This window comes from Narcine bancroftii, chromosome 1, assembly GCF_036971445.1.
Source record: "Narcine bancroftii isolate sNarBan1 chromosome 1, sNarBan1.hap1, whole genome shotgun sequence".
Taxonomy (NCBI): domain Eukaryota; kingdom Metazoa; phylum Chordata; class Chondrichthyes; order Torpediniformes; family Narcinidae; genus Narcine; species Narcine bancroftii.
Genome location: NC_091469.1, coordinates 131865498 through 131891961, shown reverse-complemented (window position 1 = coordinate 131891961; position 26464 = coordinate 131865498). Strand labels below are relative to the sequence as shown.

Here is a 26464-nt window from a genome sequence, read left to right as displayed (position 1 = left end):
CCAGTGAGAAAATTTGTTTTGCGAGAGAAGTCCAAATGGACATCTGATGCATAATACAGCAAGTAAAACACAGTACAGACTACAGAGAAAGGAATCAGTGCAGTGCAGAGGAAATATTAGTTTTACTGTTGTGATATTCATTCAGGAGTTTGAAAACAACAACAAAAAGCTGTCCTAGAGTGGTGGGGCATGATCTTACACTCTTCTCAAAAGAGAATGTGGCTAAGAAGAGTCTTTTAATGCATTGGCTGCTTTTCCTAGACAGAGAGAAAGTTTGATGGAGGGGATGAGAATTTTTTTGTGTTGATTTGAGCCACTGTATATCAGGCTGCCAAACAGGCAGCAGAAGAATGTTGTCCTTGTTCCTGAGGAAGTTGACACTGTACTTGTAGGTCTCTGTGCAGTGGACCTTAGTCTCTGGGTCTATGTAGTGTGGTTTGCTGGTGCAGAGAAGTTGAGCGTGTTGAGAAGGGACAGTGGTTTTGATTACAGGTCCAAATTAATCTTAAAATTGCACATTTAAGAACTGAACTAATGAAAGTAATTGAGTGCATTTTACATAAATTCATATAAAAATACCTATTTCTTTAAATACAGGTATTCCCCGACTTGCGTCCAAAAATTTTTTAAAAATAAAGAAAAAATATAAAATTTACATGGATTATGTTGTATTTGACAAAGTATAACAGGGATACAGAGTACGTAAGAGCCAAAATGTGTGTACTTCCCTTGTTAGTCGGCATCCGGTGTCCATAGGCTGGGCGCAGCCATCTTGATCACTGTACACATGTGTGAGTTTTTGATTGACGCTTGCGGGGTGGTTTCGCATATTGGAATTAGGTTGGCGCACGTGCGAGAGTTAAGTGCACAAATTCAATATTGTTAGGGCGCTTAACTGATTAAACTGTATGCGTTTTTCCCCATGGTCTTTTAAACGAGGGCGTAGGCGGTTTATTCCCACTACGATTTCACTGACCTGTGAGAATGTGTAATATGTCACTCATGACTTTACTGCTGGAGACAGGACCCCTCCTTAAAATCCTAGGTTCCCTATGAACAAGGTAAATCATGGTGCAGAGGAAAAGTCTCCCCAGGTGCAGCAGGCCCAGTAAGTTTACCTGCTTCCTAGCAGAGTTAGCGGTGTGAATGACTCGAATGCAAAGAAAAAATGCAAAGATTGATTGCCATCAATCAGTGCTTTTTCTTTCACCTATTAGCCAGCTGGCTATTGAAAGTGCAGGCAATAAGTTGTTTTCTTATTGACTGGCTAGAATAGATTCAGAGTTCAGATTTATTGTCAGAGTACATACATGACATCACCTATAACCCTGAGATTTCTTTTCCTGTAGGCCAGGCCAAATTACCACTTATTGGCAAGGCAAAAAAAAACACACAATGTACACATGTAAACAAATGTAATCAACTGACTGTACAATAAAAAATGGCAAAAGTAAGAGTCTTTAAAGGAGTCCCTGATTGAGTTTGTCATTGAGTGTGGCAGCAGTTCCTGAAGCTGGTGGTGTGAGTCTTGTGGCACCTATACCTCTTTCCTGATGGTAGCAGCAAGAACATAGTATGTGCTGGGTAGTGTGGATCCTTGATGATTGCTGCTGCTCTCTGACGGCAGCATTCCTGTAGATGTTCTCGATGGTCGGAAGGGGTTTGCCTGTGATGTACTGGGGTCCACGGTGTATCCCCATACCAGACCATGATGCAGTCAGTTAGCTGATATGTTCCCTATTTGACACCAAACATTGTTGATTTAAAGTTGCACATTTGCTGGAGACATCAACTTGTACCATTTAAATTCTGCAAGATTGTCAGAGCTGGCAGTGACTTCTGAGAGCATGTTTTTGGCAGGACTTTTTTAGCCTTGTATAACATAATGATTGATCATTAAAATGTTTCTTGTGAAATGTTTTGTCTTTGAATTTAGTATGTTTGTCAAAAATTGGGAGAACTGTACAACATACATTGTTCAGTGAAAGATGTCTTGAACTTGGACTCCAGTACTCATGAAAAATTCAGTCGCCATCTAGTATTTCATTTTCTTAATGCAGCCTTCAAGAGTAATATAGATGTTGGTAAGTTTCTGATTATACCTGTTCACCTGCACAAAATGAGAATGGTTCGATGTGTACAATAATAAAAGCATGAATCATTATTTTTATGGTCATCCACTTCAGAAGGCTGTGGAGGTTCAGTAATTGTGCTAATTCAAAATTGAGATGGTTCGACATTAAGTTAATAATGTAGATAATGCAGTAAAATGGTGGATGTATTGTGGAGCAGGCTTGACGAGCTTGATAGTGTGCACTTATCTTTGGTCGTTCGGAATCTGTAAATTTTGGGCTTCTGCATTTGATCGTCCGTAAGCTGAAGTACTAGACTTGGCTTCATTTAAGTAGGTAAACACTTCTTCTCAAAAAGACCTGCTTCTTTGATTTATATTTATTTAGTTGTCAGGCATATCGAGGTACAGTGAAAAGCTTTCTTTTGTATGCCATTCAAAGGCTAGCAATGAGTTGCCATGCACTGCCACCATTTTGCCTTTAGGGACTGCAGCTTTATCCGAAGTAGCCACCTCCCCTTATCCAGTTTCGAGGGTCACAAAACCGAGGTGGGGTGGTTGGAGTCAAGACATGGAGGTTTGAATCATTTTATTTTTTTTTAAATTCACTCATTAAACAAAAAATTAGCCATTAACCCTGTAACTTTGTCTATTTAACATGGACTCCTTCAGCTCTTTGATCTTCTGAATGATGCAATGGTTATTCAGAAGATGCAGATGCACGGTGAGGTAATCGTTTTAATGCGAAATTGGTTGGCTCATAGAAGACAAGAATAGTGGTGGAACGCTATTATTCAGGCTGGAGGCCTGTGACCAGTGGTGTTTCACAGGAATTAGTGTTGGGACTAATACATATATAAATACACATAATCATATAACCACTTTCGGAGCGGAAACAGGCCATGTTGGGCTTTCGAATCCGCACCGGTTCACTGATTTTGTGCACCCTCTTCAGGCATTGTTCCCGGTAGATCTTCATCAAAATTCAATTATCATGTTATAAAATGCAATATTACACAAAATTCACTTCATTCAGACATAAAACAGATATGTACACATACATACAGGAACCTGAAGATGAACACCCAACAGTACAAAAACAGCTTCTCCCCCTCTGCTATCTGATTTCTGAATGGACAACACTACCTCCAAATGGAAGAGATTTGACTGATTAAAACAATCCTCAAATGTAATTTTGAGGAATAAACTTAAATTGTATCTAACAAATTATTGCCAAGGAATTTACAAGCTACTGTATTTGTTTCTTATCAGGGAACTTTATAAGAAAGATAATGCAACCTGTGATTGAAGAATTGACAAAAAGACGTGGGACAATTGGCCAAGAAACTCAAAGAACTAGTGAAGAAGCTTTGCTCTCCACCAGCACACCATATGTTCCTCTCTCTCCAGACAAGAGGAAGCATTTTATTATTTCTGGGAACCTCTCCTCAAAAAAGATTAAGTGTCCATTGTGGGAAAAATCAGAGGAGAGAATTTTGGAGCCAGATTTATCATTTCTGGTTGTTAAAGATAAACATGGAACTGATCAACTCTTTGTAGATCTTGGTAAGTGTATTTTTCATTTAATATTTCAACCCATATATGCAAGCAAGAAAGCATTCTGCTTGTATGTAACTGGGAATTGTATTGCTTAATTGGTTTGCTAGCTGATGTTTGTCATTTCAGTGTTGAATTTGGAGGTATGTTGTTACAAGAAGGAAAGTTGTACAAAATGAATGCCATTTTGAATTCCTTGAACTTTAATACATGATTTTCTAAAGTAAATATTACATTTTAATAAAACTTTTTTTTAAAAAAAAGGACAATGAAGAGTGCATTTTCTGGCAGCAATTTTACAAGTTAGTGAGCCTATTGAACTTCATGCATCATCTCATTTTAGTCCTTTTGAGAAGACTCACAAAACGGAACATTTCAGAAACGTGGTGTTGCAAGAAATTTGAGAGAGGGAGAGCCTTAATATAGTTGATGTGGGTGACATTTTCAACCTCAGTTGCGTTTATAAGCCTGGAACATCAATTTTCTATCTATTTGTTATTCAAATTAAGAATATGGGGTGAAATTTGTCTTTTGTTATTGGTGCATTTGTAAGTGATGAGGCTTGTGCCTTTTTTATATAAAGGCGTTTACACAAGGAACAGAAACTTCCGACTGTATGGATCATCCAAACTGGGAAAGAACACTTCATTTCAAGTTGCTGAAGATAATCAGTTCGTCCCCAACCCTCAGGATAATGTTTCTAAAGAGGAACTATATTTCCTGAGTTCTCTGGTCAGCAATGTTAGGTAAGGCATCCATAAATTTGAATACTGTTTTGGACAATAGAATAACGGTGAAGGAACTGTTGATGATATATACTGATATCTTGTTACCTTTGGACTTGAACATATTGGCACTTGAATTATTCTGAGATTTAAGTCTGGTTCTGAAAATTTATTTATTTTTTTTCTATTTCAATAGATCAGTATTAGGAATTTGATGGGGGTTCTCCCAATGTGCTGGCTAATCTTTTTCTCATAACTGATTAACGTAATTTTACATTGCTTTAATTGTTGTAAGTGTGCTTGAAAACTGCAGTATTTGCCAGTTTAGCATCTTAATTATGTGTAAGGAACTTTAGGATTCCAGAAAGTACTGCTTAAATGTTGATTCGGTTCCAGTACAATCCTGTGAAGCAACTTCATTCGTATTGAATTTTAATAAAAATATTTCAGCTTCAGACCCTCTGTCCTTGCTTCTCATCTCACTAAGATTTCATTGATCTCTTTAAATATATATTGTTGTACATCTTACATTGGGATTCCTTTTTTAAAGATTGTCATATTTTACATTTTATGATCTCTTTTCATTGATACCATACCTGTTTTTAAACACAAATGTAAAGTTTTGCACATGATATAAAATAACCTTTTGTACTATGGATTACATTTTTCATATAAATTATGCATTTTATATAATATTATGCTCTTATTCTAAGAGCACAGAAATGTATATTTATTAGTCTGATCTAATACAAAAGTATATTTTCATAAATTAATTTGTAGTTTTGAGACTGTAAGATGGTAATTATCAGGACAAATATGAGCTACTGATAATCTAAATTCAATAGGACCGTTTGCAAATTTGCATGATCGAAATACTACCATCTTTCAGGTTTTTTGATGGCTTAACCATTCTGACCTGTGATAGCCCAGATATGAAGAAATCCAAGGAATGTCACACTCAAGATAACCTGTATCATCCTGTATCAGGTATTTGGTTTCCTAATGATCTGTTTGCACATTTATTAAGTTAGATTGTCAAAGAAGACATTTTAATCTGCCTCTGCATAGTTAATACTCTTGCCTGTGGTGATAAGAATAATGTGTTATAGCCACCAACTGCCGTTATCTATTACATTTTGATTTCTTGAAATTCAGTGCAGTCACTGAGTTAATATTTGGCTTTAATGTTTGGGGTTGGAAAAAGACAGATCTACCTATTGCCATAATACCTCCAGTTCTTGATGAAGAAATGGAGGATTTAATTTTTTTTTATCTCCATTAATGTGAACATATCTTAAAAGAAAGAGAAGCTTAAGCTAATAATATATCACTGGGGAAGAAGATAAACAAGAAATAGAGATACAACCAAATTGGCCAAAAAAGCATTTTTAATTAAATATGTTATTTTGCAGTATTGTTTCTATTCTGAATGGAGGGCAGAAGTAGCAGAGTGAGTTGGATTGGGGTGTGAATAAGGCTGAACTAAAAGAGGGAGGGAGAATAGTAGATGGAGTGCAGGAATGGTAGGGGAGTAAATTCATTCTGGCGTTCTGGGAGTTAATTCCTTGGCTGAAGTTGATCCACGTTAGCTCAGGGTAAATGCAACCCAAATACAATTACCAAAAAGAAAGAAAATACTTAAAGATGCGAGTCATATTTTAGATAAATGGTGATTGAGCTAAAAATGTAGAAGCATAATCAGTTTGTGGCATATAGAATTGTGTTAATATTTGAAATAAATGACGTGACAACATGGGGTAGCTGCAAGTTTACTGCAATGTAAATTTCCTTTACTCTAACTTGAAAATTAAAAATGTTCTTGGCAGGGCTGACTTTAGATATAAGTTATTGATCAATGTGCTTCCAGTAATATTAGCCGCTTTCAGGTGCATCCTTCGCCTCAAGGGCGGCTGCAGGAGCCGATCCCAGCCTGAAGACTCACCTTTCAGGTTAAAAGGCTGCTACAGCATTGCCCTGTCCACCTGAAAGGGCCTATTGATATCCAGAGGCACCTCGTAGTGCCTCCGCATCTGATGGAGGCGAGGCGACTAGTGCTGCAGCACCACCCATCATAAATATGCAGCTTAGCAATGGCCGTCTTCCCTACCCATAATCCCCCAAGCAGGTGGAACCTCTCTGTTTCCCACACAGTTCCAGCTGCGTGGGGTTTATGGGTAAGGAAGACTGCCATTACTATGCCGCATTTTGAGCAGCCCTGGTGCAGGAGCAGCCAGCTGGGCTGTGGCAGCCTACACCGCTGGCCCCCCCGTCCTGACGGAGCCTGCCCGACTGGGGAGGGGAGGTCGATGGTACATTGGGCAGGGCGGCCGGTGGGGGACGTCAGGCAGCGGCAGGGGTTGTAAGGTCGTGTGGAGGGGGCTGTCAGGCAGCGGGGAGTTTGGTCGCTAGCTGATAGAGTCACCAGCCCACCCCTAGGCAGCCGCTTATAGCAGCTGCACATTCAGCTTCAGCGGAGCCTGGCACTCTGCCGATTATCCCTCCCAGAGGAGGGTTGGTGTCGGCACCTCGGAGGCATGTTCAGCGCATTCAGGTGGGTATCTCATCAGCCGCATAGGGGTAGAATATGCAGCTTTACATTGGGGTATTCTGGCCATCTGAAAGAGTCTATTATCTACATGTATTAAGCATGGATGTTTATATACTAAATTTTGCTGTTGTTCAGAAATGCATATGTTCGATGTTCATCCTTTAGCTTTTATGCATTGTGTAGCTAAGGTTAAATTATGTTTTTCCAGAGGCAATGGGTGGTTATCGTTGTTCACCATATCCAGAGATTGACAATTTTATTATTGGTAAAGTTAACAAGGGAGGCATACAAGGTGGTAAGTTCTTATTGTGTCAAACATCATTAAACCTCGTTGCGAAGCAGTAATTTTGTTGTGGTTTCATTTCTTTTTAAAAAAAAATCATATCCTGTGCTTTAAAAAATATTTAATGTCCTCAGTCCTACATCGATGGAATTATTTCTGCTCCGAAGAGCTGATTGTTTATGACATCGGCAAAAACCGTTGGTGCGAGAACATCGGTAGAGCACATAAAAGCAACAATATTATGTAAGTTCAGTGTTAAATTCTCTAAGCGGCAGCTCCTGCAAACAATAGACATGTTTCTATTCAGTGTGCAGAACGTCAGTCCTCCCCAGGTGATAGCTGAAGGTTTATTATCATATACATAAATACACTGAAATACCTGCTTCCTTCAGTGACATATGTATGTAAAATACACTAACGTTAAGTACAAATTAAATTACTGCATGAAAGAAAAAGAAGATAGTAATTACAAAATGATAGGTTAGTATCGGAGTTATAGGTAGTGCACAAAAAATGTGATTTTACAACAGTGGTCCTCTTATGGTCATAGTTCTACAGGGTGCGGAAGGGTACAAGAGTCTGGGGGTGGGGGGGGGGGACTGTTTTTGAAGTGCCAGACATGAGACTTTCTGTACCTTCTGCCTGAATATAGCAGCAAGAAAAGAGTGTGATCAGGGGTGATGGGGGTCCTTCATGATGTTGAGTGCTTTGTTGAGGCAACGTCTCAGGGAAATCTCTTCAGTGGACAGGATATCAGTACCCATGATAGACTTGGCTGGGTGTACCACTGCATCTGTGAGCACTGGTTTCTAAAGTAGATTGTGATGCAACCAGTCGGTACACTTTCTACAGTGAACATGGAGAAGTTTGATAGAGTTGAATGGCAAACTTCATTTGATTTCTGGTGCCATCTTCTGTTAGTTCTTCAATAGGAAAATAAAGAAGAATGTTAAGAGTAACCCTATATTGGGAATGGCCGATGGAGTGTATTCACACACTAGTCCGTCAGTGATGTCACTGTCTGTATGAAAAGGTGGTCATTAAGGACAGCGCTCATTGCCTTGGGTCATATGGATAAAAACAAGATGGAGGCAGAAAAAACAAGATAGTGGAACAGGAAAGAAGGGGAAGTAAAATTAAGCAGAAAAAAATTACAGCTACTTAATCTTGGTTTAACGTATGTTTTTATTTAGAAAATTATAACGCAATAATTAGCCGCAGCAAAGAGATCCTTCTAATTACTCGGTATAGATCTCTATAGGTGTTAAATTATACATGGTATTCAAGTCCCAATTTAGACTTCTCTGTTCTTTTCATTTTCAATATTTTTATTGACATTCTCAGAAAAAATACAGAGTACATAAGGATATTTGTTAAAAGTCAAAAAGAAACATTACACTTAAATCATGTCATTTCATCCAAGGTACTCCACATTTTCAATCGAATAAATTACATTGTATAAATATTTTATTACTTTATTATATTTACAAAAAAAATCTACACCCCCTACCAAGAAAGAAGCTGTTTGGCCAAAGAAAAGACAGAATTCTTATCTGAGTGATAAATTACTTCATTAGTCAACACTTCTACCTTCATATCAAATCAAAGATTATGAAAATAATTCAAAAAGGTCCCCACGGTGTTTGAAAATTTGAATTCAGATTGGAAATTGAGCATCTAATCTTCTCTTCGTTTAAAATGCCATGACGTCACGTAGCCATTGAGAATGATTAGGTGGGGTGAAGTCCCTCCATCTGAGCAACACCGACCGCCTAGCCGTAAGAGAAATAAAAGCTAATACATGTAGCTCAAATGCTGTTAAAGTTATGTCATTATCTCCAACAATACCAAATAAGGCAGTTAAGGGATTAGGTTTAAAAATTAAAAGTGCAGGGAAAGTTTGAAATACTTTGTTCCAAATTTTCTCAAAACCCTGACCTGTCCAAAATGAATGAAGCAGCTCCACGGCTGCATTTATCACAATGAGGAGATACATCCACATAAAAATGAGGTAGTTGGATTTTGGACTTCTTTGTTCTAAAGTAAACCATTCCACTTAGTTATTTTGTAGTACTGCATAGTCTTTGGAATTTCCTTTCAACTTTCTTCAGTAGAACCATTGACATGAGATCACAGCTGGGAACTAAATATCCATGAACTCAGTGTATCAGAGGACCGGAATGTAGGAAGAGAGGGTGGGGTGGTTCTGCTGGTTAACATGAAATTAAATCACTGGGGGAGAGGAGACTTTAAATCAGAAGATATAGAATCCCTGTGGGTAGAATTAAGAAACTGTAAGGGTAAAAAGATCCTGATGGAAATTGTATACAGGCCTCCAAATAGTAGCCAGGATGTGGGGTGAAAACTACAGAGGGACAGAGTGAGAAGTCATGCAAAAAGGGCAATATTACAATAGTCATTGGGGATTTCAATATGTAGGTTGCTTGGGAAAACCTGGTTGGTGGTGGATCCCAAAAGGAGGAATTTATAGAATGCCTTCAGGACGGCCTCTTAGAAAAGCTTGTAGCCGAGCCAACCTACCAGTACAGCCCGACAAAATAGCATTCTCCTGTCCACGATGCAGAACAGTGTAAAACACGTGTACAGGAGTATCACACATACAGACAAATGATACATATATTAAAAAATTATTAATAAATAGTAGAGTCACGGAGTTATTTTAGCAGTTATTCAGCATTCTCACTGCCCGTGGGAAGAAGTTGTTCTAGCTCTGATACTTTCTGTATCTTTCTCCCGACGAGAGTAGCTGGAAGATGCTGCTTATGAGGTGGTAGGGATCCTCCCTGATTTTGAAGCCCTCTTTAAACAATGATCCTGGTAAATCCCATTGATTGTGCGGGGGGGTGGGGGGTGGAATCCAAGTAATCCTCTCTGTGGATTGACGTCTGCTCCATACTCTGATGCCGCTGGCCAAGATTCTCTCAGTCGAGTTCCTGTAGAAATTTGACAGAAAGGTGACTGGCAGCCTGGGCAGTCACTGTTGCACCTTCCTGACAAGTGAGGAGATGTTATGTGTCCAGGATGTTACTTCTTAACTGGATTCGGAGGAACTTGGTGCTCTCCACTATTGAGTTATTAATGTGTAGTGGAGGGTGGTCATGCCTGGTCCTCCATAAGTCGCAATTATCTCCTTTGTCTTGTTCATGTTGAGACTCGGGTTGTTATTCATGCACCATTTCACAAGATATTCCTTCCTTTCTCTTTGATACCAGAATAATGGTTGCTGCCTTGAAATGCATGGGGACAATGGACTGCAGCAATGACATGTTGAAGATATCCTTCAGTACCCAGCCAGGTACCTCGTCAGGTCCCGCTGCCTTATGTGGGTTCACTCTGGATAGTATTTTCCTCACCTTGGCCGTTCCCACCCAAGGGCCTGTTCTTCAGGGAGAGAAGGAGCTTTCTTTGGCATCAGCCTGTTTTTCTTGTCCAACTGTACATAGAAGATTTTCAGTCTGTCCAGAAGTGGTCTTTTGAGCGTTATGGTCTTGATCCCTTGCCACATGTACCTCATGTCATAGGTATCGCACAGTCGCCAATGGATCCTCTGTGGGTATCCATGCTTTGCCTTATGGATTACACAGGAGAGTTCAGCTTTAGATGACCTCAGTGTCAACTTAATTCCTGTTCTGAATGCTGCATTTTGAGCTCTGAGAAGTGCACGGACCTCTGCGACCAACCATGGTTTCTGGTTAGCCCTGTCTGTGTAGCATTTGATCTCTGACATCCTTGATGCAATTGCTAAGTAGCCAGTCACTGAGCTCGTGTACTCGTCAATGTTTACACTGCGGTTGTAGTTGGTCACCTTTCTGAAACAGCTCCAATCTGTGGCCTCAAAGCAGTCCTGTAGTGCTGCTGTTTCTCTCCCTCCCCCCCCCCCCCCCCCCACCCGATCCCTTCAAACTGCCTTTGCTAATTTATCCAGCCAGGTTGAGTTGGTCGTGAAGAATTTGAATGGAAGGTCAGCATTCATTTCTAGTGAAATAGTATATAAGAGCCAGGGATATGATGTTGAGGCTTTAAGAAGTAACAGTAAGGCTTCACTTAGAGTATCGGTACAGTTTTTGTACAGGACATTGGAGAGTTCAGAGAACATTCAAAAGAACAATTTCTGGAATGAAGGGTTAGCTTATGAGGAACATTTGACGGCTCTTGGAGTTCAAAAGAATGGGTGGGGGGTGGGGGAACCTCATAGAAACTCTTCAAATGTTGAAAGGCCTGGTCAGAGTAGATGTGGCAAAATTGTTTCCCATGATGGGAAGTCGAGGACAAGAGGGCACAACTTCAGGATGGAAGGGCACCCATTTAGAACAGAGTAATTTCTTTAGCTAGAAAGTGCTGAACCCCAGGAATTTGCAACCTCAAGAGATTGTGGAGGTCAAATCATTGGGTGTATTTAAGGAAGAGTCTGACAGGTATCTGAATAGTCAGGGTATCGAGGGTTATGGGGAGAAGGCAGGGAAATGGAGCTGAAAAGCCTACTTCTGCTCCAATATTTTATGGTCTTTTGATGACATAGTCAAGCTATAGTCTAATTAGTGTTTGCACTGGATTAGATCTGACCCAGCCCAGCAGAGATTAATTATATGTCAGGTTCAGGTCAGTTGGCTTTCTTAGAAAATTGTAGAGTCTTCAGCTCCATCCATCAGCCATTGTTCCTTTTATAAATAAACGTGCTTATGCTTATAAGTTGAGTTCCAAGTTTTAAAAGTTGCCGAAACAAATGTAGTGGCCAGGGATCCTAGAGAACCAGGTGAATGTTGATTTTGTTTGCAAGCCACAAGAGTTGGGTTGGGTACTGGAAATTTTATACATCCTCAATCCTTTATAAATGATCATTTTAATTTTGGATTATTAACTAATCTTTACGTTACATTGGTCAGGTCATTCATCTGAGTGCGACTGGTACCATGTAATCCAGTACTACCTGTCACATGGACAGGTGGTCGGTGACCAAACCTGCACCCCCTCTAGGCTTGCCTGGTGCAGAGGGTGGCTAGACATCCTGCAGGGTGAAAAATGACCTGTCAAAGAGCGGACGAACCCTCTCGTAGGGTCAACAGCTATCTAGAAAATGCATGCCGTGAACCGTGGTAAGAACATCCTTGCATTGAAGCTTGGTCTGACCGTTCACTGCACCCCCCCTCCCCCGACAGCCATCTTGGACTTCACCATGCCACTGGATACGGGAGAGGTTGCCAAAAAGGTGAGTTTAGACCTGTGCAAACCCCTACTCACCTAAAATTCATTCATGCACATGCTGTTCGTTTCTGAGGAGTGGGGTATCCTCTCAAACCCTACAAATTGACTGAAAGGAACCATCATCATCCATGGAATGGATAGTCAGAAACATTATTGAATAGCATAAATTGCTCAGAAACAGTTATGACCCACAACCATAGAAAGAAGGAACAAGAATTTGATTCCATAGTCTAAAATATGAATGTAAATTATGAATCCATTATCCTCCTCTGCAAGGACCTTCTCTTTACCACATTCTCTGTTATCCATCCTGAACCCAGTCTGTAATTCATTTTACTGTCCTTACCAATTGACCTGTTTTCTTTACTTTCTCTTTTCTTTTGCAGGGTCATTGAGATGAGATATCAATTCTGCTTCTTTACATAGATGCTGCATGATCGGCTGATTTTGAAACTCTGCAGCTTGTTTATTTTCTATTCATTCTGCTTCTTGGGAATCCACGTTCTCCAACCTTATTGGGTAGCATTAGAATGGCTATTTGAAAGACTGTAAATTACATTAACTGCATTACTATTTTCTATTCTCTGTTACCTGCTCCAAAAAAATTAGCATCGGTCAAGCAAGATGGCGTGGTTAGTATAGCAATTAGTGTAATGCTGTTACACCACCAGCAATGGGGGTTCAAATCCGGTGCTGTCTGTATAAATTCTTCCCCCGTCTGTGTGGGTTTCTTCTGGGTGCTCCTGTTTCCTCCCACCATTCAAAACATACGGGGGTTGTAAGTTAATTGGGTGTAATTGGGGCAGCACGGGCTCATGGGCTGAAATGCCTGTTTCCGTACTGTATTTCTAAATATTTTTTTTAAAACTTTCCTTTTTAAGATCTTTGCTGACTCGTGTTAAACTTTTCTGTTTAGGAAGAAGGATTCCATTTTTAAATCTTACAATTGACATTAAGATGAGTGGTTTATAATCCTTTGGAGCAGTGGTTCTCAATGTTTTCCTTGCCACTCACACACCACGTTAAGTAATCCCTATGCTATAAGTGCTCTATGCCTAGTAAGGGATTGGTTAACGTGGTATGTGAGTGGGAAGGGAAGGTTGAGAATCATTGCTGTAGACTCAATTGTTACTGAAATACTTTGCTTGAGAAAAATGGTCATTGGCCCATTTCCTTTGGCGTTATGAAACCGTGGACATAACGAGAAAATTAGGTATGATTAAAACAGTGGTATCTAGAGAGGTAGAGACTGAACAGAGAGACCCAACATGGGTTTGTGCGGGTATGGTCATGTTTGACAAATCTTGTTGAATTTTTTGAGATGACGAGGAAGATTTATGAGGGTAGGGTAGTAGTCTATATGGATTTCAGTAAGACCTTTGCTCAGGTTCTACATGGAAGGTTGGTAAGAAAGATTCAGGCGCTAGGTATTAATGTTGAGATAGTCAGATAGGTTCAGTGGTGGCGAGAAGGTAGATGCCAGAGAGTCATGGTGGAAAACTGCCTTTCAGGATGGAGGCCGGTGATGAGAGGTGTGCCTCTCATTGGGTCCCTTGTTGTTTGTCATTTACATTAATAATTTGGATGATGGAGTGGTAAATTGGGTAAGTAAATATACGGATGATACAAAAATAGGGTGAGTTGTGGATAGTGAAGATGGTTTTCAGAGATTACAGAAGGATTTGGACTGCTTAGAAGAGTGGATGGAGATGGAATTTAATACCAATAAGTGTGAGGTGCTTCATTTTGGGAAGAATAATCAAAACAGGACATATGCAGTGAAGGGGAGGGCACTGAGGAATGCAAAGCAACAGAGAGATCTTGGAATAACGGTTCATCGTTCTCTGAAAGTGGAATCTTATGTGGATAGAGTGGTAAAGAAGGCTTTTGGTATGCTGGCCTTTATAAATCAAAGCATAGAATATAGGAGTTGGGAAGTGATGTTGAGACTATTCAAGGTATTGGTAAGGCCAAGTTTGGAATACTGTGTGCAGTTCTGATCTCCAAATTATAGGACGGATATCAATAAGATAAGATTTACTAAAATGTTGCCTGGATTGCAATATCTAGAATACAAAGAATGATTGATTCGACTTGTTCTTTATTCATTAGAAGGTTGAGGGAGGATTTGATAGAGGTATTTAAAATTATGAGGGGGATAGAAATAGTAGATATGAATAGGCTCTTCCCCTTGAGGATAGGTGAGATTGGAATGAGGGGTTGAGTTAAGGGTTGGGGGATAAAGTTTAGAAGTTAACATAAGAGGGGCTTCTTCACTCAGAATGGTGGCTGATTGGAATGACCTTCCGCAAGAGGTGGTTGCAACAAGGTTAATTTTGTCATTTAAGAAAAAGTTTCCATGCACCTATCCAACTTTTTCACTTTGGGTTAATTGGGTGTAATTGGGCACAGGCTCATGGGCTGCAATGCTTGTTTCCGTACTGTATGTCTAAATATTTTTTTTAAACTAGAATAGAAAATAGTAATGCAGTTAATGTAATTTACATTCTTTCAAATAATTTGGAGAACTGTGAGGGGATTGGAGGGTGATTGCAGGGTGCAGATAAGTGGGACTAGAGGGGCCAAGATGGCCTGTTTCCGTACTGTAATTGTTATATAGTTATATGTGAGTGGAAAGATAAAGGTTGAGAACCACTGCTCTGGAGGTTCTAGCCTTCTTAACCATTCGTATTGTGATAGTTATCTGCCAATTCTCTGGCATTACATCTTTCTGTAAGGAATAATTGAAGATATATTGTAATACATCAGCTGATCCTTTTTTGATTCTTTTAAACAGTTCATACAATTCTAGTGTTTCCTGCTCTTGAATGCTATTGTTTGGATAATAACAGAAATCATCCAAAGTGCCTGTGAAGATCTTTGACCATTGTGACAGAATATAGATAAGTTTTTGGGAGATAAATTGGAGCAGGTTTTTTAGTGTAGGTCACATACAAACACTTCAAAACAGATCTTATTTAAAATACTGTAGCTCTGATCATGCTAGACATGTTGGCCTCAGAGCCATTGCAAAAGCTTTGGAGAGTGCCCAAGAGACTTCACTAATGGATTGTTGTTTACAAAAAAGGCAACAGGTGAAATAACTTGTCGGAGCCGCATTCTGTCTGGAGTGGAACTTGCTGTTCTAGGAGGGTCATGCGGTTTTGCAAGCAGAGAGAGTCAAACAGGTTTTCTCTCGGAGAGAGTGAGAGAGACAGAGACAAGATCAGTTCTGCAGTTTTGCAGTCAGCAGCAGCAACTGGAACTGGAACAGGACAAGCTGGCAAGCTTGTGGAAAACCCCATTTGGAAGATGGTTTGTGAGTTGTTAGTGTAGCCTGGTCAAACCCTTGTGGTTCATGCAAGAGGACAGGACTGGCTGTCTAATGTTTCACTTGAAATAAGGGAAACAAAAAGGAACTCTTTGGTGACCTGAAAGAAAGAGGTTAATATCTAGAGAACCCTGAGGGGGCAAGTTTCTTCAGCAAGAGACTAAAGTGGCTGATTAAAAAGGAATCCGTTGTGGGTGTCCAACGTACAACAAATCTCTCTGAAAACCGACAAGAACCTTCCTGAGTGGTAACCATTTACCTTCCAAGCACCAAAGACTGATGAAATGTATAAATGTTAAATTCTGTGCACAGTATAAGAATTGCCTGCAACCAGTGAACTTGGAGGAATGAGAAGTGTGATTGAATTGTGAACAAAAGAACTTTTCTGAACTTACATACACATTACAAACACGTGTGCTTAGAATTAGAAGGGGGTTAAGTTAGGTTAGTTAATAGTGATAAGTTAAACTGTGATTCTGTTTTCATGTTTAAAGATAATTAAAAGTAACATGTTTAAGTAACCATTTGTCTTGGTGAATATCTATTGCTGCTAGATTTTGGGGTCTTCTTGGCTTTCACAACTATTCCGATATATCCCTCCATATAATTCACACATGTCATACTCAGGCCCGTGGGCCAAATTCATATCAAATATGTATTAGAGCTGGCCCGCTGGCCGCCGCGCCAGTATAGCGCATGCACAGCTAATACTACAAATCCCAGAATGCTTTGCAAATGCGTTGGCGCCGGCCCGTCAGCCCGCTAATCTCCCCCACCTCCTCTCTTTACTTTCATTACCATCTGCGACCTGTCGCCTAACTCACATGTAATAAACCCCTTACGAAAAATGGCCAAACCAAAGACAGAAAACAGGACCTTTCAAAACAGGTGGGAGGCAAACTATATGTTCATCGTTTTAAAAGACAAACCTGTTTGTTGTGTGTGGAGCCAGCGTGTTTGTAGTTAAAGAATATAACATACGACGACACTATGAAATGAAACACCAGGACAGGTATAAGGATCTGAATGAGAAGCAAAAGCTCCAGAAGGTGGAGGAGATGAAAAGAAGTCTGGTTTTACAGCAAACTTTATTTTATATTTTATTTCTCATTTGTTAATGCTTCTTCTGGAAAGAGTTTAACCAAAACTATTATTAAACATTTATTTTAATAAGAAAAAGCTTAACATTACATATGTTGAAAGAAGAGAAAACATGCAGATGTTGTTGAAAATTTTCAATAAATATTTAGTTTGGCCCACGACTTAGTCTAAGTTTTTAATTTTGGCCCTCTGTGAATTTGAGTTTGACACCCCTGATATAATTCCATGTATTGCTGTGCTTCGCCATTAAGGCTGCCTAAAAAATTCAACTTGGATTTAAAAAATCTTCTAGTCCCTCCTTTCTACAAACCTCAGCAATTTGCATAATCTGGGCTAATGATATTGAATTTTGGAGAATAAAATCTGGAATCTCATTGATTTCAAATGGACTTAAATCTCTTCTTTAAAATGTATTCAGTATTGTAGTATCTTTGGTAATACAAAAAAAACCCCAAAACAGAACCATCTAATTCAGAGGCTGCACTCTCAAAACCGCAGTAGCGATGACTGACTGTTGATGTATTGTGTCATTAGACTAGTCTTACAGCTTCGGCATAATTGTTCAAGCAACATAAACTTCAGCTTGAATATGTGGAACTAATGAAATTTATCAATGACACTATGTTAAAAGTGGCACTTGTCACAATATTTTGAGGAAAAAGGGTTAGTTCTGACTGCCTCAATGGCTGGAAACAAATTTATATATTTTATAAAATGTCATGTTTTGCAGGATTGTGGTTGACTTGAAGAGAGAAGTCTGGTATCAGAAGTGTTATGACCCTATGTGCAGAGCTCAAAGATTCAGGTCTGAAAGTAAGAATAAATCTTATTCAGAAGAATTTTAACAATATATTACCAAATATTGCTGGTTTGCTGCAGATCAATTGACAGTGAATTCTTTTGGATTCAAGGTCACCCATTACCTCATGAATGCTGTTTGGATTTTCTCATTGATCTGGTGAGTAGTGAAACAATAGACCAATCCCAGCATCAAAGCTTTGTCTAACATAAATATAATTTTCCCTTCATAATGTATTTTCAATGAAACTGCAGTTTGATGTTTTTTTTCTCAATCACATTTTTATAGTTGATTGAATCTGTTCTCATATTTGCTTGTAGCTTACAAAATTTGAACATGTAACGTAGAACCATTAGTTTATGCTGAAATTTTTTTTGCCTATTGCCACTGACCTGCACCCAGTCCATAGTCCATGTACCTGTCCCAATTCCTCATAAGAGGCATTCACCACTTCAGCTGGAAGCTAGGTCCACACCCCTACCACTCTCTGTGATCCCCTCATGTTCACCTAAACTTTACCCTTTCACTCTTAATCCTTGCCGTCTGGTTTATATCTCACCTGCTTCAGTGGAAAAAGCCTATCTACATTTACTCTGTCTATCCCCCTCATAATTTTAAATACCTCTACCAAATCTCCCCTCATTCTTCTATGCTCCAGGGAATAAAGTCCAAACCTGTTTAACCTTTCCCTGTTCCTGAAGTCTGGGCAGCTTCCTAGTAAACCTTCTCTGCACTCTTTCTATCTTATTGATAACTTTCCTGTAGTTAGGTGCCCAAAACTGCACACAATACTCCAAATTTGGCCTCACCAATGTCTTAAACAACTTTAACATAACATCCCAAGTCCTGTACTCAATACTTAGATTTATGAAGGCCAATTTGCCAAAACTCTCTTTGCAACCTGATCAACCTGTGACACCACTTTCAGGGAATTATGTATCTTTGTTCCCAAATCCCTCTGTTCTACCGCACTCCTCAATGCCCTACCATTTACTGTGTACGTCCTTTCTTGTTTTGTCCTTTCAAAATGCATCACCTCACACTTTCTGCATTAAATTCCATCTGCCATTTTTCAGCCTATTTTCCCAGCTGGTCCAGATTCCTCTGCAAGATTTGAAAGCCTTCCTTGTTGTCCACAGTACCTCCAATCTTAGTGTTATCTGCAAATTTGCTGATCCAATTTACCATATTATCATCCACATCATTGATATAGATGACAAACAACAAGGGTCCCAGCACTGATCCCTGAGCCACACTGCTAGTCACAGGCCTCCAGTCTGAGAAGCAATCATCCACCACTACTCTCTGGCTTCTCCCATCCAGCTATTGTCAAATCTGTGGTGACCTGAAGGAAAAAGGTTATCATCTGGAAAACCCCGAGGGGAAAGTTTATTTGGCAAGACACTGAAGTGGCTGATTAAAAAGGAATCCATTGTGAGTGTCCACTGTACAACAAATCTCTCTCTGAAAACCAACAAGAACCTTCCTGAGTGGTAACCATTTATCTTTCAAGCACCAAAGCCTGGTGAAATACATAAATGTTAAATCCTGTGCATAGTATAAGAATTGCCTACAACCAGTGAACTTGGAGGAATGAGAAGTGAGATTGGACTGTGAAAAAGAACTTTTCTAAACTTGCATACACATGACATACACGTGAACTTAGAATTAGAAGGGGGTTGTTAGGTTAGTTAATAGTGATAAATTATAGTGTGATTTAAACAAAGTAACTTTTGTTTAAGTAACCATTTGTCCTGGTGAATATCTATCGCTGCTGGGTTTGGGCTCCTCTGGGCTCGTAACACGATACTCATATCTTTAGATATTTGCAAATTGGGCATTTTCTTCACTCTCAGATTTCTGATTTATCTAGAACTCCCCATGTCAACTTTGTGGATGAATTTTTTGGTTTGCAACCTTCTTGTAAATAATATATAATATTTATGATGTGTTTTTTTTTAATTTAGTGAAATGAAATCAACATTTATCCAGATGTGCCAAATCCAGGTATTATAGGGGAAAATATGTTCAGTATGTTACAGATAGATTGTGAAAAGGTTTTCACTGGTGATTCAGGTAAGAAATTGCTTGGGCCCTGGCAGACATACTTGCATTATCATTAACCACAGGAAAGGTACAGTAAGGCTGGAAGATGCCTAGTGTTGTACTTGCATTCAAGAAGGGTTGCAAGGACAGGCTCGGGCAGGGTTTACCAAACTTTTTAGCTCACTGAACCCTTTTAGGGTTTGCGGAAGTACAATGCTCACTCATTATTACAATAATGAGAAACACCCCCCGCAAGTAATGATAATAATAAGATAAATAAAAGAATTTTCCTTATGTTTAAACAAAGGTTGTGTTACAAACTCAGGGGACCCCAAAACCCAGCAGCAATAGAAATTAACCAAGACAATGGTTGCTTAAACAAAAGTTGCTTTGAATTTTCTTTAAACATAAAAACCAGATCAAACTTTAACTTATTATTATTAACTTAACTCAACCCCCTTCTAATTCTAAGCACACGTGTATATGCTCAGGAATGCTTTTCATTCATTTTTCACTTCTCTAAGTTCATCAGTATCAGGCAATTCTTGTACTGTGCACAGAATTTAACATTTATGAATTTTCACCAGGCTCTAGTGCTTAAAGTTAAATGGTTACCGCTCAGGAAGGTTCTTGTTGATTTCCGAGAGATTTGTTGCTCGTTGAACACACACAAACTGATTTCCTCCTTATTTCAGGAGAAACACTCTAACCAGTCTTTTCCTCTTGTAAGGACTACAAGGGTTTTGAACAGGCACTCACAACCCGTCTTCAAAATGGGGTTTTTCAACAAGCCTACCAGCTTGCCATTTTGCAGCCTCAACTGCCATTGTAGAACTCACTTCTCTCTCTCTCTCTCTCTCTCAGAGAAGAATCCTGTTTGTTCTTTTCCTCTCTCTGCTTGTAAAAACCAGAACCTCTTCTAAGGCTCCAAACCCAATCCTTGAAAGATCTTTATCAGCATTTGAGCCGGACATTTCCATTTGCCTTCTGCTTTTGAAATTCTTTCCAAAGCAGTTCCATTGTCTCTACAAAGTCACTGGTGCCTGAATGTCTGGTTTCAGCAAAGCTCTTGCATTTTAAATAGGATGTGAAGTGTATCTGTTTGTGAAGTGACCTACACTAAACCCCCAGAATTTATCTTTTTTAAAGACATATTTATATATAACATAATATAACCCATAACACTTAAAACAAGTCTGATTTTGGAACTATCATTGTATATTTACATAGGCATATTTATATTTAAAAGTAGAGGGGTTTTTTAATACTTTTTCATCACTTTATATATTTACACATGAATTATTTAAAAGTAAAAAGATTAATTCCAAAATCACCGAAGCCCAAAGGGAAAACCCACACAGTCTCGGGGAGAACCAATATAACCATTTACAGCGCAGAAACAGGCCATGTCACTTGAACAACTCCACTAGCTCAACCCTCCCACTCTCCGCCCATAACCCTCCAACCCCCTCACCTCCATGTACACATCCACCCTTCTCTTAAATTATAGAAGGGACCCTGCCACAACTATCTCTTTTGGAAGATCATTCCATTCTGCCACCACTTGCTGAGTGAAAAAGCATCCTCTAATATTTCTCCTAAAGTTTTGCCCCCTTACCCTTAACTCATGCCCTCTTGTTCAACCTCCTCTGCCCTCGTGAAAAAGTCTGGTTACGTACAAAGACAGCGCAGGATTCACACCCTGGTCCCGAATGCTGGCACTGTAAAGGCATTGTGCTAACCGCTACGCCAAGCGTGCCAGCCTGTTAAAAAGAATTAAAAAGTGTTCCACTTTTGCAATATCCGGTATATTAAAAAAGTATAGTGAGAATGTAAATAAACTTACCATTCTCCAGGTTGAAATTATTTGTTCCTGTTGTAGATCTTTTTAACGTTGGGCACAATATGGCCAGCTGCTTCGCGGGCTTTGTGTCAGAAGAATTCAGATTCTCATTGGTTAAAAATGATGCACAGGCCTGATTCTGCACTGCTGATGTCAGGCCTTATGGTATCTTTTTCTGTTGGGAGGAGTGCACAGTTTGCTGCCATCCCAGAAACAAATTGAATTATGGATAGTAAAAATAAGTAAATTAAAGAAAAACAGATACCTCGTTAGTTACTCCCTGTCACTTCTCCATGGAACCCCTAGGCCTTTCAATGGAACCCAGTTTGGGAAACCCTGGGCTGGGGAACCATATGCCAGTGAACCTGACATCTGTGGAGAGGGAGTTACTGGAAAGGATTCTGAGGGACAGGATCTACCAGCATTTGGATAGGCAAAGTACTGATGAGGGAATATCAATGTAGCTTGTGCATGGGAAATCATGTCTCACTTATTAGATACAATTTTGAAGAGGTAACCATGAGGATTGAGAGCAGGGTGGAGGACATTGTAAAGGATTTTGCAGAATTGCATATGGACAAAGTTTCATGGGATAGGCTTATCTAGAAGGTTAGATCACATGGGTTAGCTAGCCAATTGGATTCAAAATTGACTTGATAATTGGAGAGGGTGGTATTGTGGGTTTTTTTCTAATTAGTAGCCTGGGATCAGTGGTGTTCTGCAGGAATCTGCTGTGTCCACTTATTTGACATTGATATTAATGATTTGCATAATAATGACATCGTGTACAGTAATGAAGGTTGTCCAAGTTTACACAGGATCTAGATCAACTGGAGAAGTGAGGCAAAGAATGGCAGATGAAATTTAACTTTGATAAATATGAGGTGTTGTATTTTGGTAAGTCAAACCAGAACAGGACTTGCATAGTAAATGGTTGGGGCCTGGAGAGTATTGTGGAAGAGAGATCTAGGGCAACAGGTAAATTGCTCCATGAAAACAAATAAATAGGATGCAGAGGTGGCATGTTTACCTTTATCAGTAGATGTAGTGAGTCCAGGAGTTGGTTGTCAGGTTACAACTGTACAATATATTGATAAAATCACATTTGGACTTGTGCGTGCATATCTGGTCAAGAGTAGAAAGGTCAGTAGTGGAGAGGGTAAGCAACTTCAAATTCCTGGGGGCGGGGGGTCAACATCTCCAAAGACCCATGCAATCATGAAGAAGGCACGACAGTGACTATATTTCGTTAGGAGTTTGAAGAGATTTAGTATGTCTCCAAATATTCTTGCACATTTCTACAGGTGTACCATATGGAGAACATTCTGACTGCTTGCATCACTGTCTGGTATGGAGGTGCCAATGCACAGGACAGGAACAGGATACAGAGGGTTGTAAACTTAGCCAGTGCCATCATGGGCATTAATCATTACTCCATTAACAACATCTTTAAGAGGTGGTCCCTCAAGAAAGCAGTTTTTCTCATCAAGGACCCTCACCACCCAGGCAATGCCCTTTTCTCATTGCTTCCATGAGGAAGGAGGTACAGGTCAACACACTCATTGTTACAAAAACACCTTCCCCTCCCCTATCAGATTTCTGAACAGAAAATGAACTTATGGACTTTTTCTTGTTTTTCCCCACTCGTATTTTTTAGATCTTATTTACAAAATTGTAATTTTATAATAATTTTGCACCTTGTTCTGCACTGTACTGCTGCAAACAACTTTCAGAATACATGTTCTTAACAATAAACCTGATTCTGATTAAATTCAGTCATATTAACTCTAATTTATCTGTAATCAAGTTAAATCAATTCTTACAGGAGAATGAATTTGTTTTTACTATGGATGGAGATGGAAACATCAAAGCAAGCCAAAATACCCCATATTCAACACCAACTCCCATCCTTGTGGACACAGGATTTGACAACATTGATGATGTAATGTTGTTAGAAGCTGCTGCAGACACTGAGATTAGTGAAGAATTACAGTTGGAACCGAGTGGTGTGGAACTGTCAGACACCGACTTACTGGCTGCTGCGGAGGAACTGGAGGCATCTGTGAGTGGAGAAGGTTGTACCATGCCTGAGATTTGAACGTCTCATTGTAGTATTGCCTTCTGTCAGCATTTATAAAAGATCCATGTGTTAAAATACTTTTGCAGCAGGATTCTTCTGCTTCTACTATATAAAATAAAGGCTACTAATTTATGTAATTTATTGATATTAAATGTCCATCAGTATAAAAAGCTAAGTCAAATGCCCTTTAGACAATTTATACAAACATTTAAAAATGCAAGAGTACATTCCATCAATACAAGAGGAAATTTGCAGGTATGCCATAACAACATGAACTTAGAAAAAAAATCTATCCATAGCATCAAGAGAAAGAACACGCCTGTAATTATGATTTACGCTCCATACTTTTGCTTGGTTAGAAGATCTATCTTATCTATAAAGATCTCAGTCCAGTCAAATGGTTTTTACAGCCACAAAGGTAGAAGACATTATGTTCTGTTTATTCATCTTAAAGAATGCTATTTCTTAGCTGTTTTGTCAACTGGCCTTTACTTCTTGTCCAAAGCCTGCTGTAATTTTGTATTTATTATATGAAGTTGTTTCTCGGCTCCCAAAACTCCTCGTGCTTCTACTAGTAAGGCGGGAAAGCTGGCCATATCATACTGCGAGAGGGAAATGTTAAACACTATGTCAGAATAATTTCATGCAAATGAGAGAATTAATGCAAGTTATGTCCAAAATTTAAAATCTAATAAAAACAAATGAATTTACTGTAACAGAAATAATCAGGGACCACGACAAAACCAGATTTTTTTCCCCCCAGACTGGCTCAATGACTAAACTTTTTTTTTCTCCTTTTGAGTTTATTTATATGGCAACTGGTTGTGTTGCTACACTGGTAATCAAGAGACTAGGAACATTGATCCACAGATGAATGAGGAATTTAAATCAATTTGTAAAGCTATCAACCAAAATTTTAACAATTTGGAACATTTTGTGAAAGTCCATCAGGTTATTTGTGACATCAGAACCACATTTTTATCATATCCTCCAAAATAATACAGTAAACCATTTTGATGTTCCAAATCAGGACAAGAGTGACCACTCAGGATTCATTTAGGTGCTGTATTTGGACGACATCGATGGTCCACCAATTCATCAAACAACTGTCTGACCAAGTCATAGAAGGTGATTTCAGCCAATGCACCTCCATCACAATTCTAGCAAGGGGTTTAGTGGGATATTTGCAAGCAGATTTGTTTCTAATAATTATTCATAAAAGCAGTTTAAGTGCAGACAGGGAAGTTTGCCAATCACCATTCACCGCAGAGCCCACCTCACTGACAAAAGACAAAAGAGGAAAAACCCAACACCCAACCCCAACCCACCAATTTTCCCCTGCAACCGTGTCTGCCTGTCCCGCATCGGACTTGTCAGCCACAAACGAGCCTGCAGCTGATGTGGACATTTACCCCCTCCATAAATCTTCGTCCGCGAAGCCAAGTCAAAGAAAGAATACTCCCAACAGCTTGGAATCTACTTTGAAGCATTTACTTGTGGGCAAAGGTATGGAGCTCCCAAGATTGAAACATTGCAGAGAAGATTTATTAGGACGTTGCCAGGACTTTACGAACTGAGTTACAGGGAAAGGTTACACAGGCTAGGAGTTTATTCCTGGGAGCATAGAAGAATGAGGGGAGATTGACAGAGGTATTTAAAATTATGAGGGGTATAGACAGAGTAAATGTAGGTAGCCTTTTTCTACTGAGTTATAAACCAGAGCACACAGGTTAAGGGTGAAAGGAGAAAAGTTTCAGGGGAACATTAGGGGGAGAGTAGTGGGAGTATGGAATGAGTGAAGTGAATGTAGGCTCAATTTTCACGTTTAAGAAAAATTTGGACAGGTACATGGGTATGCAGGGCTATGGACTTGTAGGCAGGTCAGTGGCTGGCCAAAATAATAGTTTGGCACAGACTGGAAGGATCTGTTTTCTTGCTGTAATAGTCTATGGTTCTAAATAGCATTTAAACACATTGTACAGATGCATATTGGATCACAAATGGATACAACAAACAGGTCTTACCGTTTCTTTCTCACTGGGATTTTTATTCCTATGTTCATAGTATTGTTTCTTCAACCGTTTAAAACCAGACAGGAAATGTGCAACATCCTGCAAATCGGCTTTTTTTTCGCTCAATTCTGAATATTCCTTCTGCAAGCGTTTTAGTTCAACTTCTTGCCTATGAAGACAATACATTGATTTCACGATTTGGAAAAGAAAACAACCAGTTCAAGTGGTCTGAAAGTACCTGACTATACATCAAATCTCACATTTCCATATTGGCATTTACTGTAAAATGCATTATAAAAGTAATCTTTACTCCCAGCCCTATCATTTTATGGGGACTTCAACTCTTGAAAGATCCCCAGCAAATACACTGCTGTCTATATTAATTTTTCAAAATTTGCAGATTGCAATGCCTCAAAAGCTTCCAAATCAGAGCTTCAAATATGCATCTCAAGATTGCACCTGGAAATATCGTGTGCTTGTTGCCCATTAGGGGTATAAGCCAAGAATGTTGTACATATATTCCAGACAGCTCTGAAATTTTTACTAATCTAATGGTACAAATGCAACAAAATGTAGACAATTTAAAGAAAATTGGGGCTGGCATGCGTGATTGCACCCCATCCTATTGGGTTAGGGTTACAATGGCTTGCAAAAGGATTTTCATGTTATTAGTTATTCTTGCAGTTACACTTCTGTACCACTTAAGTAAACTTGCTTTTCACCAGCTCACTAGTATTCTGCCATAAATTATAATGGAGTGATAAAAGGAGAGAATGAGAACGCAATTTTTTTTAAAATGTTGACTGGAAGGGAAGCAGGCTGCATTCCTCTTTCTTGTTATCAGC

General features: G+C 39.3%; 2 protein-coding genes across 15 annotated transcripts in view; one reads left to right on the top strand and one right to left on the bottom strand.

The window, feature by feature from the left end:
* Nucleotides 1–23744, top strand: part of primpol (primase and polymerase (DNA-directed)) — a 42664-nt gene extending 18920 nt beyond the window's left edge. For all 5 annotated transcript variants that reach the window (XM_069939965.1, XM_069939985.1, XM_069939994.1 and 2 more), the window contains 9 exons: nucleotides 1937–2084; nucleotides 3344–3637; nucleotides 4212–4374; nucleotides 5243–5340; nucleotides 7110–7196; nucleotides 7319–7427; nucleotides 17570–17652; nucleotides 17751–17797; nucleotides 23353–23744. In XM_069939965.1, the coding sequence (XP_069796066.1) occupies nucleotides 1937–2084; nucleotides 3344–3637; nucleotides 4212–4374; nucleotides 5243–5340; nucleotides 7110–7196; nucleotides 7319–7427; nucleotides 17570–17652; nucleotides 17751–17797; nucleotides 23353–23625 (1302 nt within the window). In that variant the 3' untranslated portion in view covers nucleotides 23626–23744. The remainder of the gene's footprint in view (nucleotides 1–1936; nucleotides 2085–3343; nucleotides 3638–4211; nucleotides 4375–5242; nucleotides 5341–7109; nucleotides 7197–7318; nucleotides 7428–17569; nucleotides 17653–17750; nucleotides 17798–23352) is intronic.
* The window catches only part of cenpu (centromere protein U), an 80625-nt gene continuing 77893 nt past the window's right edge, over nucleotides 23733–26464 (bottom strand). For all 10 annotated transcript variants that reach the window (XM_069940015.1, XM_069940071.1, XM_069940022.1 and 7 more), the window contains 2 exons: nucleotides 25632–25788; nucleotides 23733–24209 (listed from right to left, as the gene is read on the bottom strand). In XM_069940015.1, the coding sequence (XP_069796116.1) occupies nucleotides 24096–24209; nucleotides 25632–25788 (271 nt within the window). In that variant the 3' untranslated portion in view covers nucleotides 23733–24095. The remainder of the gene's footprint in view (nucleotides 24210–25631; nucleotides 25789–26464) is intronic.